We start from the raw sequence: 18660 nt of genomic DNA on the forward strand, positions 1-18660 counted from the left end.
ATATTGAAATCTGGATTAGCAAAGAAACGTTCAGGACAGTTGAACACTTTTTCCATTTTATTAAAACTCTCTAATTAAATACATATTTACTGCTGGTTTCATGCTGCCAAATGTTAATTCTGCAGAAGGAATTAATTAATTTGGGTAATTTATTCAACAATTTAAGGTTAATAAAAGGTATAATTTATTCATTCAAACAACGGTTTTTTTTTTGGAAAAACCGAGGTACAACTGACATTTTCTCATGCAAATGAGCCCCATATAACATCCTTGTCCTTAAATGGATATGGTTCTTGGTATAAATGCCAGTCCACCATAGCAGGGAAATGGTTAGCAATTGATTTTTAGATGATAATTTATATGGGTTTATAATAAAGGAAAATTTTCTGAGACAGACGCTTGCCGTGATATTTAACTGGCTTTGGTTCCTATATCATTATTTCAGTGAGTAATAATTTTCAACCGAGAATGATTTGCATGAAGGAAACTAAATGCCATTCCAAGACAATGAATCCCCCCGTATTTCGTGAATATAGCCAGTTGAAAATTTAATTGGGCATTATACGAGGTCAAAAACCATGGCGACTGCACGGTGTAATTGCCCTTTGTTTTTTTCACCATACTGTTCTCTTCTAGCCTTGAAAATTTCATTAAATATTGTAACGCGTGGATATGGTTTCGAATTTTTGCCCATGCAGGAAGTAGTACCGAAGGATTATTATTTAATATTTCGTTAATGGCTACGGTTAATTGATAACGCCGATTAGTTTCGATCTCTTTTATTAATGAATGATAAAATGTTCTAGAATTATACGAATTTGGAAATTGTTGATTTCAGCCGGATGATGATTGCAGTTTATACGGAAATTATCTGAAATAATTGAAAAAACAAATAAGTACCAGAAGGTTTGAAATGCATCAATGAAAATAGGTAAAAAGTGCAATGAAATCTATTTGTTTTAAATTAATGGAATGAAATACCTTTGGGTTTTTTCACGTGTACTTATTTGTTGTAATGATTAAAGGGATTTTAGTAAGAGCGCTGGTGAAATGTTTTAATTTTTAGCCCATTTTGCACCTTTTATTATAACTGTTCAATAGAATAAGAGGGAATATAATACATAGAGGAGCACTTCTACAAGGTGCTGAAATATTACATGTTCTATATTTAATGTGTAACAAATATTTATTGTCTATTTGCCAAGAAATGGGTCTTTTCTATTAAAAGTTGAGTTTCCGTCAATTACGAGTTAATTAGTTGTTAAATCGTTAATTAGGAGGTTCAATTAGAAAACGGGAAAAAAATGTTGCTAGACTGGAAGTATCATTTTAAATTATGCGGAATAATGAATTAATTGAATTAGGGATATGTAAAATGTGGGCCACTAGGTAGGTATAAGTAGGCGTAATACTTTTATGAAAAAATTGTGTTTATTTTAAAAAATTTGATGAAAGTGTACATTTGCAAAATTGCTGCTGTTACTGAATAAGCCCAGCGAGAGAAAGTTTAATTTTTGACCAAATCATTTCCTTTTAATTTCTGTGGTTTTTCTGTTCGAAAGGTAGATTAAATAATGCTGCGGTAACATTCTGGAACTCGTAAAATTAACGATCATTTAATTAAAGGGAATTTTTGATAGTAATTATGTTTGACGCAGATTTGCTGGAAATCTCAATAGTAAAAAAGTGTTAACGAAAAATACAATTTGGCCAATCAAAAGATGTAAAATTTTTACTCTTTGTTGGATTCTTTGTCTTCGAAGAACATTGACTAGCAATTGTCCGAGTTTTCAATTATTTTAGCTAAAACTAGTTAAATTGCCTAAAAGTAAATAATAATTCCAAAAGAATTTCTGTCAAAGAATAATAATAACGCATTTTTCTATAGAATAACATATTTTAAAAGTAATCGAGAACTTATTGAATATTGCATTTTGGATTGAAGCGGCCTACAATATGCAATACGAATTGTTGATTGTATTAGTCTGTATTGCATTGTTCTCTCTATTGTTCCTGTTATGTTTTGTATTGCTGTTTTTGTACCTGTATTCTTATCTGGCATTCGCTTTGTCCATAAAATGTATTTCAGATTTTCTGTGACAATAAGACATATTTTGATTATTTAAAGTCGCGGTAAAAGCGCTGTAGTTGTTGCGAAAGCTGATGAAATTTTGAAACAATTATATCTTTTTTAAATAGTTTTATAAGTTAGCGTTAACCTTTTCCAAAAAAAAAATCTTTCAAGGCGGACTTATCGAAAATCCTTGTCCTCGAGCTTTGTCTTCCTCTTCATACCTAGAGCGTTCTTATTTCATATTATTATTTGCCTATATTGGACCAACTTTAAACGTCTTTTGGCTGCAATTTTCTTTTCATATTGATTCACTTCCAGAACATGATTGCGTTTCATATTATCGCACTTTGTTGTTGATTTAAAATTATTACGAATATTGCAAATATTGATCGAATTTCATCAGACTGAAATCCCTGTTGAAATACTGGTCCTTATATAACATACGGTAACATCAAAAACGAGTGACGAGATTGTCTATATATTAGAAAGGTTATACACCTTCACAGCCGACAGAAATGATAATTATAAAACCATTCCTTTCTCGCAGTGTACACAATGGCAGCAGTAGACCTTCTGGGTCTGTCAGGTATATTAAAAACGCTGCTGTTACCTTGGATGCGGTCAAAACCATGGGCTATAACGACGTCAGAGTGCCTTCTCTTCGCAGGATTGTCGTTTTTCTATTATTACGAGAGATTGTTGAATCCTATACAGGGCTTATTGAAACGATCTTGCGGCATCTGCTCAGGAATATGGAAGACATTTCCCGATATTACCCAGCAGAAATTTACAGTTTATTCTCAAAACCAGAGTAGGAATTTTCAATATTCTGGTTCTTTCACGGGTGTAGAATCTTCAAACTATTTTTTTTAGATAACTTTGTGGTCTTCAAACAGTCTCTTCTCATTGCTGAGCTTTATTATCAATACAAAGCAAACCTTCAGAATGGGAACACTGAAGAGTGAGAAGTACCATGTGTAAACTTCAATAAGCAAAAACAGGGACACGGGCTTTCGGCTGCGCTTTCTTTTACCTTGTCTCGGTCCTTGGTGACAAAATACTTAATATTTTCATTGTCTGAATGTCGTCACAGAGAAGTTATTTATTATTTTACAGAGAGCGTAGGCAGTTGGTAATAAGCAATAAGCTGGGCCTAACAATTTTCTCTTATACATATACTTTCTCTTGTTATACAATGGACCGTGCGACAACTGAGTTGAGCGAAGTTGCAGTTCACCATTTTAGTTTTCATTGTTTCTTGTTGCGATGAAACTTTTGAATTCTTCATTTTTTTGCTACTTAGTACGGTTTTATGCAATAATTTCTCCGGGGAATAGGAAAATCCACCACAAATTATTAATACAACAGTTTTATAAATATGTATTACCTACCAGCTATTTCTCGCTTTTACCTACGTGATAACCATATTTTCGGCTATATTTGTATAGATGATGGTTGAATCATTCATCTGCCTTCTGGAGCTGCACTATCTCGATTGTCCACTCGGAATCGCAAATATATACTATTTTGTGAACATATCAGCTGGAATTGCTGCTAGTATTTGCGCTAGTGTGCATGTCCAGACAGTCATGCAAATGCAAAAAACTTGTTATTTTAATTTTTAGAAGTTCGCAGATTTTATCAACATGTCCCTGTTGCGCCTACGGAATGTTCAGAAAAATGCCACAACCTTAACCAAATCGATCTTAACTAAAATTCAAATAATTTAATAATATCTAACACTTTCTGGAACTGCCGGATTAAATTGTTCCTCTAGTGTATATTTTCTGTTGAAAATATTTGGCAAAAATCACTATTCATTCTGGATAATTTTTGGTTAAGGAACCACTCGGTTTGCGGAAGCCATGTTTTTGATAAAGTCGATCTTTTTTATTCGTGCAACTTTAAGGTACTAAATTTCTTCTTTTGTTCCAGCAGGCGGCAATTCATTTTGTTCAAATAACTTATCAAACACTTGAGCGTTTATATGATTGACGCCTCATACGTTGTCTTGAAAGGTACAATCGACACATTAGCATAATCCTTTCAAAGTTTCATTTCAGTGACACAAAAAACAAGCATACCTGTACTAATTGTAGTCGGAGCTAATGATATTCCAATCAAGGTTACGATTAAAACAACAAGAATTATTAACAATCGCCTGTAATGTGTTAACTGACGTAAGTTTTTGATGGTTATTGATTTCCACACTAAAAGTACTACACGGTGTCCCACCGGGAACCGCCGCGATCGGTATCTGGCAAACTGCAATTAGCAGAAATTTGAAAATTGGGCAGTGTGCCGAGGTCATTGGGGGCCCGCCGCCTAAAATCTCTTTAAGATGGCCACACTTCCGGTTATACCGGAAGTGCGTATCAACTTGCCTATTTTAAATGAAACACCCTATATATTATTACATTTTTTAATTCTAATCCAAATTCTAAATGTATTTCATGCCTAATGTACTGTACCTAAGTCTAACCGTTTTTGAGATATGTATTTGAAATTGTATGTAAAAAATGACAGTTGCAGCCACTCGAATAATTATTAATTTTTCCTATAAGGGAATTTGTAATACTTAATTTGAGGCGCATTTATTGTTGAAAAAGACTTACTTTAATGGAACTTCGAAAACATTTTGAAAACTTAATTCAAGGTGTTAAAGAAACAAGTTTCAAAATACAGTTGAGAAAACCGCCAAAATCAATTTTTCCAAATGGATACCCCCATTTTTGATAATTTTGTCATATTCAGTATTAAAAATAAGTGTAAGTTTGTCTAACGATGTCTATTCCAAAAGTGTTTAGTTTTCGAAATGTTGCCAATTTAATGTTTTCATATGGCTATTTTGCAGCATCTTTTAAATCCTGTCACGCTTAGTTGCCATGACGAAAGTGGCCATTTTTAATATAATAAAATGCGAAAGGCATGCTGACATCTGTCAGTTACCTTTTGAAAATAATAACAGATTAAATAAGTGCCAAAATTCCTTATAGGAAAAATGAATAATTATTCGAGTGGCTGCCACTGTAATTTTTTACATAAAATTCCAAATACATATATCAAAAACGATTAGACTTGGCTTCAACATGGCTATGAAATATATTTAGAATTGATACCTACTTTCGGTATAACCGAAAGTGTGGCCATTTTGAAAATATTTTAGACCGCTTGCCCCCAATGACCTTGGCACGCTGTCCAATTTTCAAATTACAGTTGTTGTTAATTACAGTTTGTCAGATACCGACCGCGGCGGTTCCCGGTGGGACACCCTGTATAGTCGGCCCCAAGCTTTTTGGTAGTGACGCAGTAATTGGCGTTCTTTTTCTATTACTTGCCCACGAGACCAGCTTGTCCAGCGCGACGAAAGTTAGATGGTATTTACAATTTACTTAAATCAAATTGTTACAATTCACGGAAGTATGGAAGAATATTAAGATTGTTCATTTATTGGCGGGTGTTCGCAGTTTCTGTGCATTTTTTTCCAAATGATCATTTAAATTTTCCGATACATTTGACTGCATAATTCATAATTTGACTGATTGGTTTACCACCACGAAAATAACACAATGTAACGCTCATAGTTAACGTGAGGACATCCAATATAACAAGTATCCTTTCTTGTATCTAACGCTTTTTTTTGAATATCCTATTGTTTGATGCTATGCATACGAAGTTATGCAATATAATGAATTAGATGTGTTCTTTTCGATCCAAGAGGCTCGTCGATTCCAGATGAAGAGCTTTTGAATATACAAGAAAACCGATATGGTCGGATAAACATGGCGACCGCTTAATAGCCGAAAAAGGGTCAAAACGCACTTTTTTGAAGGATCTAATGTGTTTTTAAATGAGTTTGTTCTTACCATGAAAATGGAACAGAGTTTAAACTTCATATCTGCGGGGGTTCGAAAGTTATGATTTTTTTTATGGAGGCATTTGTGAAAAATCCTTAGGTGCTCTAATTATTTTGATTTTTTTACATTTTTATACTCATTAACAAATGATTTACCTACAAGGTTTTAAATTATACTTTATATCTAGAAGAGTTTGGAAGTTATCTTTTTTATATCGGGAAGCTTTCACAACTCCTTGAATTTTTGTGCAAGAACCTAGCAAATGCTCTGCTAAAATGATCCAAAATTTTCACCTCATATCTAAAAGAGTGGGGAAGTTATGATTTTGGACAGCGTCCCGAATTTTTAAGCGAGACAGAGAGTTTAAAAATCGGTAAAAGATTAGTATGCACTTCAAATGCTTTGCATTTTGCACACATTCCAATCAAACACTGCTCTAAGACTTCCAGAAAGTGCATTTGTATATTTATAGGAATTTGGAAGCCATCAATTTGGAAGCCCTGTTGAAACATTTTCAAAAGCGTAACAGATAGAGTAGTAGTAGACAATCTATGGGCTTAACGAACCACTTTCTTGTGTCCTCTACGCAGTAACTAATGGCTTCACTAAACGGTTCTAAAATTTCCAATTTATATCTAAAATTATTTGGAAGTTATGATTTTTTATGAAACACCTGGCACAATCGAAACACTTTTACAAAAGGAGCTGAGAGTGTGGAAAACGCTAGAATATCAAAGGGGGTCCTCCAAATTCCTTTTTGCACACAAATCCAGCAAAGTCTTCCATAAAATCTCCTATATGTTCGGCCTTATGTCTACAACAATCCGGAAGTTATAAGTTTTTTTTGAAAGCATGCCCAACTAACACTCTTATAAACACGAGACAAAGATTGAAAATCGATAAAAAATTAGTAGGTACTTCAAATGTTTAATTTTTTGCACACATTGTAAGCAAAGATTGCACCAAAACTTTGCGAAAGTTTAACTGTACATCTATAGAAGTTCTGAAGATCAATTTTTTCGACCAGTTGAAACATTTTTATAAACGTGACAGCTTCATTGAAACACGGTAGAAATTCCATCTTTTTTATAAAACTTTTCGCTTTCTTTATAGGCACTGACAAAAGGTTCATCTGAACTGTTTAAAGTTATATCTGGGTTTGGAAGTTATGAGTTTTTATCGGGAGTTTTTCACAATTGAGACACTTTTATAAATGGAGCTGAGGGTTTGAAAGACGCTAGAATATTAACGGCTTCTCTAAATATACGAGACCCGAAGTTACTCTCATCAGAGTTTCATTAATTTCGCTGGCTGCGATCCAAATTTTAGACAAATACCTGGAAAATGGCAAGAGTTAGAACGAAAAATCGCAAGAAAATTCCTAAATTCAACTCTCAATGATCTTAGAAGCTAAAGTTCTTCGCACATATGTTTATACAAAAGGACTTTTTTGTGATTTTATTCAGTTTTATAATTTATTTAATTTTGTTTATGGCTTTAAATTTCGTGGGCCTTCAGGCAATAACAACGCAAATTCTGCAAATAAGGAAAATTTTATCTGATGATGGCCTAAACCTAACCCGAGGATTTGTAGAATTGCGTTCTGATTTAATTGAAAACTCGATAATTTCAACTGAGAGACGAGCAGAAGCAGACCTAAAAATGTGTTTTTGCATGAAAAATACGCGACTTGATGACGTTTGCGCCATGACGAACTGCACAATATATTGCAAATTATTGACGAAACTGAAGGAAGTGATTTATTTTCCCAATTATTAGTTTACATTCTGAAAATTTTATTTCACTTTTGCAACTTCAATTAATTTACATGCCATGTTGTCGACGGATCTTGTAAAAAATGGTATTTTATAGAGAGAAATAAAACTTTTAAACTGCACTTAAATGAAGCAATACTAACGACCAATGTTAAATTTATCAAAAAGTAAAGATTGTTTTTAAAACTTCTATAAAACCATGGGATAACAAATCTGATGCAATAAAAAAAAGTTTTTGAAATCACCGTAAACAGACGCTTCAGCTGGCATCTGCAGAATATGACATATAATCTTTCAAACAAATATCGGACATGAATGATTTTTAGTATGACGTCTCATATAATGACGTCACTGCCAAATAGCTTGGGTCAGATCAGTGCCTTTACATACATTAATGCTATACATTCGGAATTCCTGTGTTTTTATTGATCGTTAACCTAAGGAGCATTTAGTTATATCCAGATTTAAAGAAGCACGTTAGTTAGTTTAACGGTTTTTCTTTTTTCCAGATCAAAATGCGGATATCCACCGATAAGTCATCGATTCGACTCAAAGGTAAGTTCCAGTCGTTAGATAATTTCATCTATCTTATAATTTGCTTGCTACATGAAGGCAATTACTCATAATTATCTTCGGTAAATTGACGGACATTTTATTTGTTTATTAAATGAGTTGGCAGCCTTTCACGGTGAACTAATTTGTTTACATATTTATAACTTTCATTTGCTCATATATTTTATGCAACACTAATCTTGAGGAACCTGGGTTCATCTCAGGCTAGCCAGTCCCATTATTGCTTGGTTCATTTTGTTAATTCCCTTCAATGAAAGGATATTTGTCTGTGAAGAATTAGCGGCTTAATGGGTTCTTAAGGTTTATATAACTATTAAGCGTACAAAAAGGCTCATCTGTGCGGCGATACACATTCTGCTGTTTGTTACCTATCCTGTTCTATAAAATTGCGTAAAATTCTTTTGATTTTCTGCTTGCCACCCGAAATTTGCCTTATCATTGCATTGTTCTAGTAATGAAACAACTCTCTCCGCACTTTGCTACCCTCGATGACAAACCATTTTCAAAGGGCTGATATACCCGGACCGATCCATGTTGGGTATTATGCCATATATTCAGAATTCGGGACCGTGCAATTATGTCCGCACAATTCTGTCCCCGTTCAGCTACCCGATTTACACCCGAAATTCTCCCTCATCCCCTTTGTGTTACTCGTTAACCCCCCAATGTCCCTTGTCAACCAAATGACGGTCCTGGATTAATTTATGCATGCTGCTATATGTGCGTTAATGCCATTCGCAGTGTAGATGAGGCCCAAGTATATTGTTTATTGATGTATAAACTGTTTTTACATAAAGCAGTTGAAACTGAAATTGTTGATGTAATGGTATAAAAAATGAAGAGGGCATAAATATTATTGAGGAAGTTCGTGAACGTTTTGTGGAAAGGACATAGCAAATATTGGCATTAATCAAGAACAACTGTGGCAAAATTCGACTGTCTGAAAATAGCAACCAACGGTCGAGTCCCAACGAGAAAATTGTGATGCTGGTAATCACACCGCGAATAATTTTTAATGCTGATCACGTTTTTTTAGGCGATTTATAGAATTTGTTGTGGCGCGTCTAATAAAATGCTCTGACCATTTTGAGCCTGCATAATGAATCGAAAGTCGACGATCTTCTAATGAAGCCAATTTTAACCGAAATTTACTCTTACTTTTAAGATTCGGTACTCGAATGTCAGTGGAAGTGATGTAATTCATTTTTTTCCGTGAAATTCCGCATTAAAACAGAATATGACGTTAAGTAAAGTATGGGAGTCTTGAATTTGTCACATAGAGAGTGGGAGGTCTTTATCTACTTTCTTTTCTCTAAACGTCTGTAAATCTTTGAACAACTATTATATTTGCTTCGAAGTACTGATTATCAATTAATCATTTGAACCAAATCTTCTTTCCTTTATTATTTACTGATGAATTTGCTTTCATTTTAATGATGAATAAACATTGGATAGGTTGCAAAATAACAATGGTAAGTGGTAAATTATAGCCCGTTACTTTTTCTTTCGCTTTTCAGCACCTTTCCGTCCCTGTCTCCTTTTACTAAATGCCTTCACGCATTTATTGCTCTGCGTACGATACTTTTAAACTAATTAATTTTATATAAATCACATACGAAATTCAGATTTCCTTTCTAATTTAAATATATTTGGATCGAATGGAGTAATTCGATGTGGGAATTGCTTCATCCTGAATTAGATTTGTGTACGCATTTCTGCCTTACGCAATTTGTATGGTTTTTAGTTAAATTGTTCTAATGGTTAGAAGAGAATATTTATTTGGTTTGCGACGTGTTCGTACAAGCTTTTTATGCTGTGTAGTTGGTGACGATTTTAAAACATTTTCTTTAATATTGAAGAGACAGAACTATATTAAAGAGCAACTTTTTGCCGAAAATGTATATGTAAATTTGTTTAGTAAACTAGATTTCTTCATTGGGTTGCTTTTTGTTTTCTTGTATTATCATCTTTATGATAATTTATTTGTCTTTGTAAGACTTTTAAGGAGCTTTAGATTTTTTCAAAAGTTTTCGAAAATCGGGCAAAACGTCGTCGTTTTCAAAAATTTGTTGCACTCATACACTAATAAAGTATTGGAATGCAAAGATTTTATTCTTTGCATTCCATTCATTTACATTTTTTCTAACCAAATTGAACTAAAAATTGTAGAATTTAATAATTGAATGAAATTAAGTCAAAATTGTTGCCAAAATGCAAAAAATTATTTGTTTTACATGATTTTCTTGTTTCGGTTAACTTTGTTCGGTTTGTCAAATTTTCGTCTCGTTTTTGAATTTATTTTTGTGTTCAGTTACACGGAGAAGCAGACGAGAACTGTAAAAATTGATGAAAAAAAACAGTTTCAACTTTTTTTTATTGGAAGAAGTGGGAAAAAAAATGCGTTTTCAATTATTTTTTTATTATTCTGGAAAGCACAGCACATAAGATTGCGAGCAATAGTTGCATTTTCTTATGCAATTCTATGTTTCTGTTCTTTTGTCCTTTAGAACCAAAATGTTCTGAGGGACGAATCACTCACGAAAAAGGTGACTTTAGCTGGTTTTTTTGTACCAACTTTGTAAAATTTTATAATTTGATAAAGTTGGAGCAAATTTTTTGGTAAAAAAGTTTCTTTTTCTTTGAATGATTTGATGAAAAAGTACCTTTCAAATGAGGTAGTTTTTGATTAATCCAAAATTGATTTGTTCGTCCAATTTTTATGTGTTTTTTCAATTAATTTTTTGAATTCTACCAGACAAACGCAGGAAACCAGACGAAAACTTCAAAAATCAATGAATGAAACGATTTATTACACTTTCAAATTAATGTAGAACAGTGTGGTAAAAAGTGGATGCGGCGGCCCATTAATGTTTAAAAACTTTGTAAGTTTTGCTCATTTTTAATTATTTTAGAAAGCGAAGCGCGTTAGATTGCGATCGACAATTGCATTTTCGAAAATAGCTTGCAAAATTTACTAACTAAATTGAATTAAAGCACATTTTTGACAAAACCAGTTTTTTGTATGATTTTTGTTAATCAAAAGGTAATTTTCGATCAATAAAATTTTGATTTGTTTATTCAATTTTTATAATGCCAAATAAGGAGGCAAAATAAGGCATTAGCCAATTAATGTTTAAAGCTTTGTAAGTTTTGCTCATTTTTAGTTATTCTGGAAAGTAAAGTGGATTAGATTGCGAACAATAGTTGTATTTCTTGATGGTTAAACATGTTCTGAGGGACGAATGAATTACTCACTAAAAAGGTGTCTTAGGTTGACTTTTTAAGCATTTTTCCGAAATTCCAATTCTACTTCATCATGGGTTTCTTGTCTCATTTTGGCAACCCTGTGTCTTACTACTGTGTCCTTTTGATGGTAATATGGCGCGGCGCGCCCAGTTTAAAAAGAAGGTTCGTTGAAATCAATACGGAGCGTTTGCGCCCCTGTACAAATCTGGATGGGGTCGTAATCCACGTACGTCACGACTTTATTACTGTGAACTGAATAGCTATGTCTATCCCATAGTATGTCGATGATAACTCAGCTGCTTCGTCGGTGAGGACAGCGGCGACGCTTAAATCGCTTTCGAGAGCATTGTTTGGGGAATAATTCCTCTTTAAGTTATAGCGATAATTTTTAGAGTTGAGAAATGTTTTATTAATGCACTTGAAGTTATTACTTGATTTTGTGGACAATGTTTTTATGACTAACAGTTTTTGTTCTGTAAGATCGAAAAGCCACAATTTGATCGGTCATAAACCTATATTGTGTTAGAGTGGCAAAGAACTATTCCCTGAACGATCCAAGTTGTGATATATCAGCATATTTCATTTATAAGTGAACGAGTATAAACCTCATAGTCTCATACTCTTAGTCATCTTTCATAGTCTTAGTCCATGAAAATTCAGAAAACTTTAGCAAGTTGCGCCGAATATAATTTTAGATGTAATTATGCATTGTATTGCATTCGCATGATCAGGCAGTGTAAACTTAGACAACCAACAGTAATTATTACTCAAATTTCAGTTACAGGTTATATTTATTAATTAATATTCTTAGCATTTATTCAAGGAATATCTGGGGCGTCTCAGGGTCTATTTTCGCTGGCCAAGTAAAATACTCTTCCTGATCCATTTATTTACTTGGCAATTTGACTGGATTTTGCGTACTTTGACTTGTTTTATCGTTTAAATATTTGGAATTATTTTCACTTGCTCCCATTCGTTTCATAACAAAGAACACTGCTTTCCGTTCCCAGTATAAAGCATACAGTCGATACTGCACTAAATTCGAAATTTCATTCATTTGCTTTGCCAAGACGTAAATACTGTATATATCCCGTCTGGAAATAACATAAAGTGCTCATCGGATGACTGAGCTGATTTTCCAGCTCAACCTGCACTTGCTCCATTTGTAGCGATCCCTGGAATTTCCACATCGCATTTGCCGCTTTCCACGTGAGAAATGAAATGGGGTTGACCTAGAAATATGAAGCTGTTGTTAAACATGCGGAAATGGAATAGTAATAGATCTTGTTAATAATCGAAGCCCATTCATTTCACGGCTAACAGCATTAGACGTGTGATGATGGCGATAAGTAACGAAATTAGCACCCATTAGACTTACATAATATAACAAAAAAAACACATTTTGTGCAACTTGATCGCACAGTCTCTGCTATGATTTTCCGCTGTGCAAACCTGACTCGCGATGTCGAATTTGGTTGAAAAGTTAATATGGCAGGTTAAATTTGACAAACAGTCGAGGCGTTTCACTCCTTCCTTTTTTAGAAGACTTGTCTGGAAACAAATTTATAAGGGTTGAACGACTGCCAACCCCTAATTCAACACTGTCTGCCCTGTTGCAATGTTGTATGCAGTTGAATAACATGCCACGAATTTTGATTAATTAGCCTTAGATTTCAGGTAGACGCTAAGAAATTTATTGTTATAGTCCGTCAACAGAATCTGTTATATATAAATAAAATAATAATATAATATAAAATATCTGATATTTTATATATTTTTGGAGCTTATCGCTCAAAGTATAATACATTAGAAACAGTTTAAAGAAACTAGTAATCGTTCATATTTATTTATATACGTCCTTTCTGAAGGACGATCTCGCTATCACGGGAAAATTGCGGTTAACCTTTATTGTGGCTTTCACGTTAAGGAAATTCGCATTTTTCTTCCGACTGTTCAATGTTTAATTATACGTATCGCCAGCCACATGCCAAATCATTTGTTGATAAACTGTCAGTGACTACGTAAATTGTTTTAAAGAATAATAAAATTAATGGTTTGTGTTGTTTACTTTTAGGCGTTTAGAAATAAAATTTTCGATAATTAATTCAAAATTGAAACTAGTTTGAATTCAGATGTATTTGAACAAACAGTCTCAAAACAACAAAAGCGAGACATGAAATTACTAATCGAAAAAAAAAACACTTTTGCCTACTTTAATTTTCGAAAAAATACCCGTTGACCTAACCGAAAAATTTCTGGTTTATTTTAGAAATTGACAAAAATTTGCCTGCAAGTCATTCTAAATTGGCATAATTCCTGTGGAGGTGTTGCCTGAAGATCTTTACGGAGGGCCGAAAAAATTGTAAAAAAATATTATTTCCAAAAACTGGAAATATTTTCAAGAAATTAATTGAGAAATTTGGCAGTTTTTTCTTTTTAACATTACGCGGTTACTTGCTATTTTAGCCACACCATTGAACTTTGTGAAACTGAAGAAGTCGTACAGTGAAATTTTCGATAGGACTCAGCTTTGTAGGAAATATTTTTGCATGCATTAAAGCTTTGCTTGTGTTCTCGGCCACAGTTTTTTGATGCGATTTTCTCTCTAAGCAAGTAAATAAACGCTTTTTTTCTCTCATTCTCAGCTGCATAAAATGTGAGCTGACCCCAGCTCTAAACTCAGCGAATATTTTTAACATTTTCTTCGTACTCTCCAAGTAAGCTCCAGTAGACCTCTGGAAGAGATGACGTTAATTTTGAGTCACCCTCTTGGATTAGCGTCAACTCAGTCTTTTACATTAAAATGACTCACAGTCCAGTCAGGTCAAAGGGTCAAGGAGAAATAATTTAACTTTTATTGCAATGTCTTTTTTTCTACCTGACTTTGTTCTTTTCTTAAACAAATTTGCTGCTTTACCCAGTTTGTACCATCTGAAGACTGCATTTTTTCACTGTTTATTAATAAAAAGTATTTGGGGTTTCTAAAACATCGGTGCCCTGATCTGAGTCTTAAAACTAAGGATTTTTGTGTATGCACTAATAATATGAGTTATAATGATGCTGATTTCTCCGAACTTCTCACTTTAATTCGGTATTTGCTGCCCATTTGAGTTGATTTTAAGTCACAAATATTTATTTATTTTTGCGTGTTGCTATTATTAGTAACATTCATCTCTAAGTCGAACTAAAAACAATTGCAAATTTACAGAAGAAAAATTTAGTTTCAGTTTCAGAATTCTAAATTCAAATGATGCCTTCTATCTGTTGGGCGATAAATCGATGGAGGTAATTAGGTACAAACAAATTAGTATTGTATTTATAAAAAAATAATTTAAAATGATACATTAATGAAATAATTGCAAAACAATTGAGTATAAACCAGATTAGAAATTGAACATGAAACTACCTGTGATCCAACTGGCAATGTTTATAAAATACTTTACCAATACTAATTTATACTGATTTTAATTAAGAATTTGTTTTTAAATTTTACTCTTAATCATCAGTTTTTCTATATCATGTAGCAACTAAATTTGATTGCAAAATATTGCCTTATGCCGGTCAGATTCCCCGATCCATTGGCCACTAAATTATGCCAATTAATAATAATATTCGTAATATCGTTAATTCGTACGATTTATTGCGGATTCTGAAAATTTTCTGGCAATTTTTGGGGTTCTTTGTTGCGCGCTATTCTCGATGTAAAGTGACGAGGAATTAGTGGTTAGGTTATTTTTTTCATTTTATTGTGTTTTAGATAATAAAATTAAGAAAATTAGTTTGTCGCTTCTTTGGAGGCATAAGCATAGATTTTGGCTCGTCGCTTGGCTCATGTGATATGATCTACACATCGTTACCAACACAAAACGACCGAACTAAAGGATTGAAATTTATTTTGGTTTTACTGAAATTGCAGTATTTTTTTGTGCAAGAAAATTACCTTCAATAAGTGGCTGACTTTATTGGCCAATAGATCGACGCGAAGTGCCGTAGTCTAATACCGGCATAAAAGAAAATTTGAAGTTGCCTGGTTAATTTTGCAAGTGTGAGTGCAGGTTGGATTCTGACGCTTTTTGCGTAGCTTGGCAATACAGCGATTTTCTCACCCCTTATGAATCTCTCCATTGGCAATGAACGAAAAGGCGCAGGCGGATATTTCGAGGTTGCCGCAGCTATTTTTTTAGCCTAAACTTAATAACATTTGTCGTCTATGGGTTTCGGTCTAATAAATGTTTTTGTCGTTCAAAATTTTTCGGGTTAATCAGCTTCAAACATTTATACGCGCCGAACTGGTTTACATAATTCTAAATAGGAATGGACTTAATTTGAAACACATGTAAGCTCGCTCTCTCTGTGCGACATTATATTAATAAGTTTCACTTTCGTCCTACCACCCAGTCCGCCGCGTCTCGCAATCTCGCTGTCGTTATTTCGCTAGCATTTCTTGGAGCGGTTTGATTTTTTGTGTTGCTGGTGCTTGTGGTTAGTTTGGCCAGGTTCCGTTTTTATTTTCGGTCGTAGTTTTTTGTTTTTGATTTTCGAAAAAAGGAGGTATTTTTGCAAGTTGACAACGCTGTTCGGCCCCACCGACACCGCGAGGCGGCGAACTGTTCCCCTTGCTCCTCGGCGACGTCGCGCGATCCTCGTTGCCATCATCAGTTCTGGCGGGTCCTGCGGTCATGTTAACGTCTTCCCTGCAATTACCAACTGGACGAGTTTTTTGCAATACCCACCCGATTATTCGTAACAACGCCCGTCCGATCGACGTGAGCTTTGCCGCCTCCGCAAGCCACTTACCCACCACCAACTTACCGGTACTCGTCTACGGTACGCACGGACTCAAAACAGCCAGTGTGAGTGTAAGTGTTCCCCCACTACCGCCAGTACAGTGCTTCCAGTTTCCTTGTCTAGGAGCGACCAAAACGTCCTTGAGGAGTTTCCAACCGGTGCCACCCCCAAGTCTCATCCGAGATAAATTTTTCTATGTTTGGGGTGTAGGCGGCCAGTTCATTTGGATACCAGCAATCGTTCCGCAGCGTTTCTGTCTGTTTAATCATCAGGGTGTGCAATACTGTTATATCGGTCAAGGACAGTACTCTTTGAACATTAGACTGACCGGAACAGTGGGTGGGAGGGGAGTCGGAACTCCTGGCAGTAGAGGTGGCATGGAGACCAGGTAGGTTACTAACTTGCACCCCCGTAGCTTCTTGATGCAGCTTTATACCCGCAGTTTATTTCTGGCTTTGTAGATTGAAAAAATATACAAAAACGCTTTCCAATCATCAAAGGGCGCAGCAATCAGCTGATTGTCCCCGAGCCCATAATTTTCCTATTAGCCACAATTAAAGTGTAAATGCTTCAGTTCCATACGGGGGAGTCTAAATCGGTGTCATTCCTGTTAGGGGGTTATAGGGGCTCACTTGGAGAGTACCTACTAGAAAAATATAAAAAAAAAAATTTCGAAGATACTGACAGATGAAAATCGAATTTCAACTATGTTATTAAGTGTTATTTTGAAATGGTCCCATGTTTCATTGGTGGCCTATTGCAATACTTAAGCATTAGAATAGGAAAATTACGATGTTTGCTTCAAATTCTGAATTTTTTTTATATTAAGAAGTTCTCTTCCACAATTTTTTGACCAAAATGCAAAGCGACAACAATGTTTTTGTGGTTATCAGGAAGTTACAGGTAGATGGCTTATGTCAAGAATAACAAGCATTTGTCAACTTGTGACTTAGTTTGAAGCTTATTTCAGAAAATGAATCGAATATGCGGGTATCTATGCTGTAAGAACTTACGCTAACAAAGGGCTAGAGACACTGAACGATTAGCTAAAGGAGTTCAAAACGATCAAGAGGTATTCAGGTTCTAGACGTAGAGGAAGCCTTCCAGGGGTACCCGGAGCATTGCACAACTTTCTCAGGCAGCTGTTCAAAATGTGAGCTCAGTAATGCTCGAATAACGGGCAATAAAGTGATTGCACGGGCAGAACTTCGAACAATCTTGTCTTATGATGTCAATTTGATTGCTGATCTGTTTCTTAAAATAAATCAGTTCTTTCAAGACTGCGGAAATTTGAAAAAAATCGTCACTATTGATTATTGATAGGTTTAATCGTAAATTTATCGGTAATTGTTGAATTTAAGTAGAACTCGTTACCTGAATCATACTTAGAATTCAATGAAGAAGTTAACACTGAAATAAAAAGCAGGTGATTCCATTTGAAAAATTGCTAATCCCAACTTATTTTGGACCACAGTGTATAAATAAATTTGCTATAAAAATCGCAATTACATATAAAAATTGTCGGGTGCTTTTTTCCAGAAAGTCCGTTGAGTTGAAAAGTATTTCAAACATTTCTTCTGGGGCTCACTGTATATTGATACCATTAGATAGCCGAACTCTTCCCGAGGTCAACCGTATATTATACATAAATATTTTTTCTGAGTTTCTGAAATATTATAAAATATTTGTTTTTAATGTCTAGTTTTAACTCATTATTAAGTAGCAATCAAATTTAAAAGGCGAACAACCAAACACTTGTTTTTGAAACGTTTTATTTTTCTTCTTATGTGACTGTAGGTAATTCTAAAAATTATGATCTACTAAAAATTAATTTACATTTTCCAGTTATAAAGGAGCTAAAAAATAAAGTTGCAATCAGAAAAGCAATTTTTTACCCACTCTGTGCGTAGTTCAAAATAACAACAAAAATCCTAAGGAAGAGTCATATAACCACCAACATTTTTCAGAATTTTGAAAAGTTCAATTAGCAGGACACGTTCTTGCTTTAACGTTTGATCACTATTGTTAAGAGTTCTTCTAACATATTTTTTAGCGCTACATCGATGGTCTCTTGTGTAAATCTTCATGGTAGTATATAATATTCTTATAATGGTACCACCTTCAGTGGGAATTCATTTTCTTCCGTCCAATTTCAATATGAATTAAACGGAATTATACTTATTTCAATACTGGGCATTTTCTTAATAATTGATTCGTATTCCACATTGTAGTCCTCTGAAATTCCTATCCAAATTTTCAAAGTCCACTCATCCAAGCCTCTTCACCCCGTTCATCCATTGCTTTGGCGGAAAAAAAATTGACACCATCACTTTTTCACCAATTTTTC

General features: G+C 34.3%; 1 protein-coding gene and 1 long non-coding RNA gene across 2 annotated transcripts in view; both read left to right on the plus strand.

Annotated features, from left to right (window-relative positions):
- LOC125503564 overlaps nucleotides 1–13877 on the plus strand; it is a 34444-nt gene extending 20567 nt beyond the window's left edge. The window contains exons 3-4 of the long non-coding RNA XR_007280973.1: nucleotides 8216–8261; nucleotides 13795–13877. This is a non-coding gene — a long non-coding RNA (uncharacterized LOC125503564). The remainder of the gene's footprint in view (nucleotides 1–8215; nucleotides 8262–13794) is intronic.
- Nucleotides 13878–16028: 2151 nt separating this feature from the next.
- LOC109536910 (protein gustavus) overlaps nucleotides 16029–18660 on the plus strand; it is a 62507-nt gene continuing 59875 nt past the window's right edge. Inside the window, exon 1 of the mRNA XM_019903366.2 lies at nucleotides 16029–16701. Within this exon, the coding sequence (XP_019758925.1) occupies nucleotides 16205–16701 (497 nt within the window). The 5' untranslated portion in view covers nucleotides 16029–16204. The remainder of the gene's footprint in view (nucleotides 16702–18660) is intronic.

The sequence above is a fragment of the Dendroctonus ponderosae genome, unplaced genomic scaffold (genome assembly GCF_020466585.1).
Source record: "Dendroctonus ponderosae isolate FM_Combo_2020 unplaced genomic scaffold, Dpon_F_20191213v2 Dpon_F_20191213_2, whole genome shotgun sequence".
Taxonomy (NCBI): Eukaryota; Metazoa; Arthropoda; class Insecta; order Coleoptera; family Curculionidae; genus Dendroctonus; species Dendroctonus ponderosae.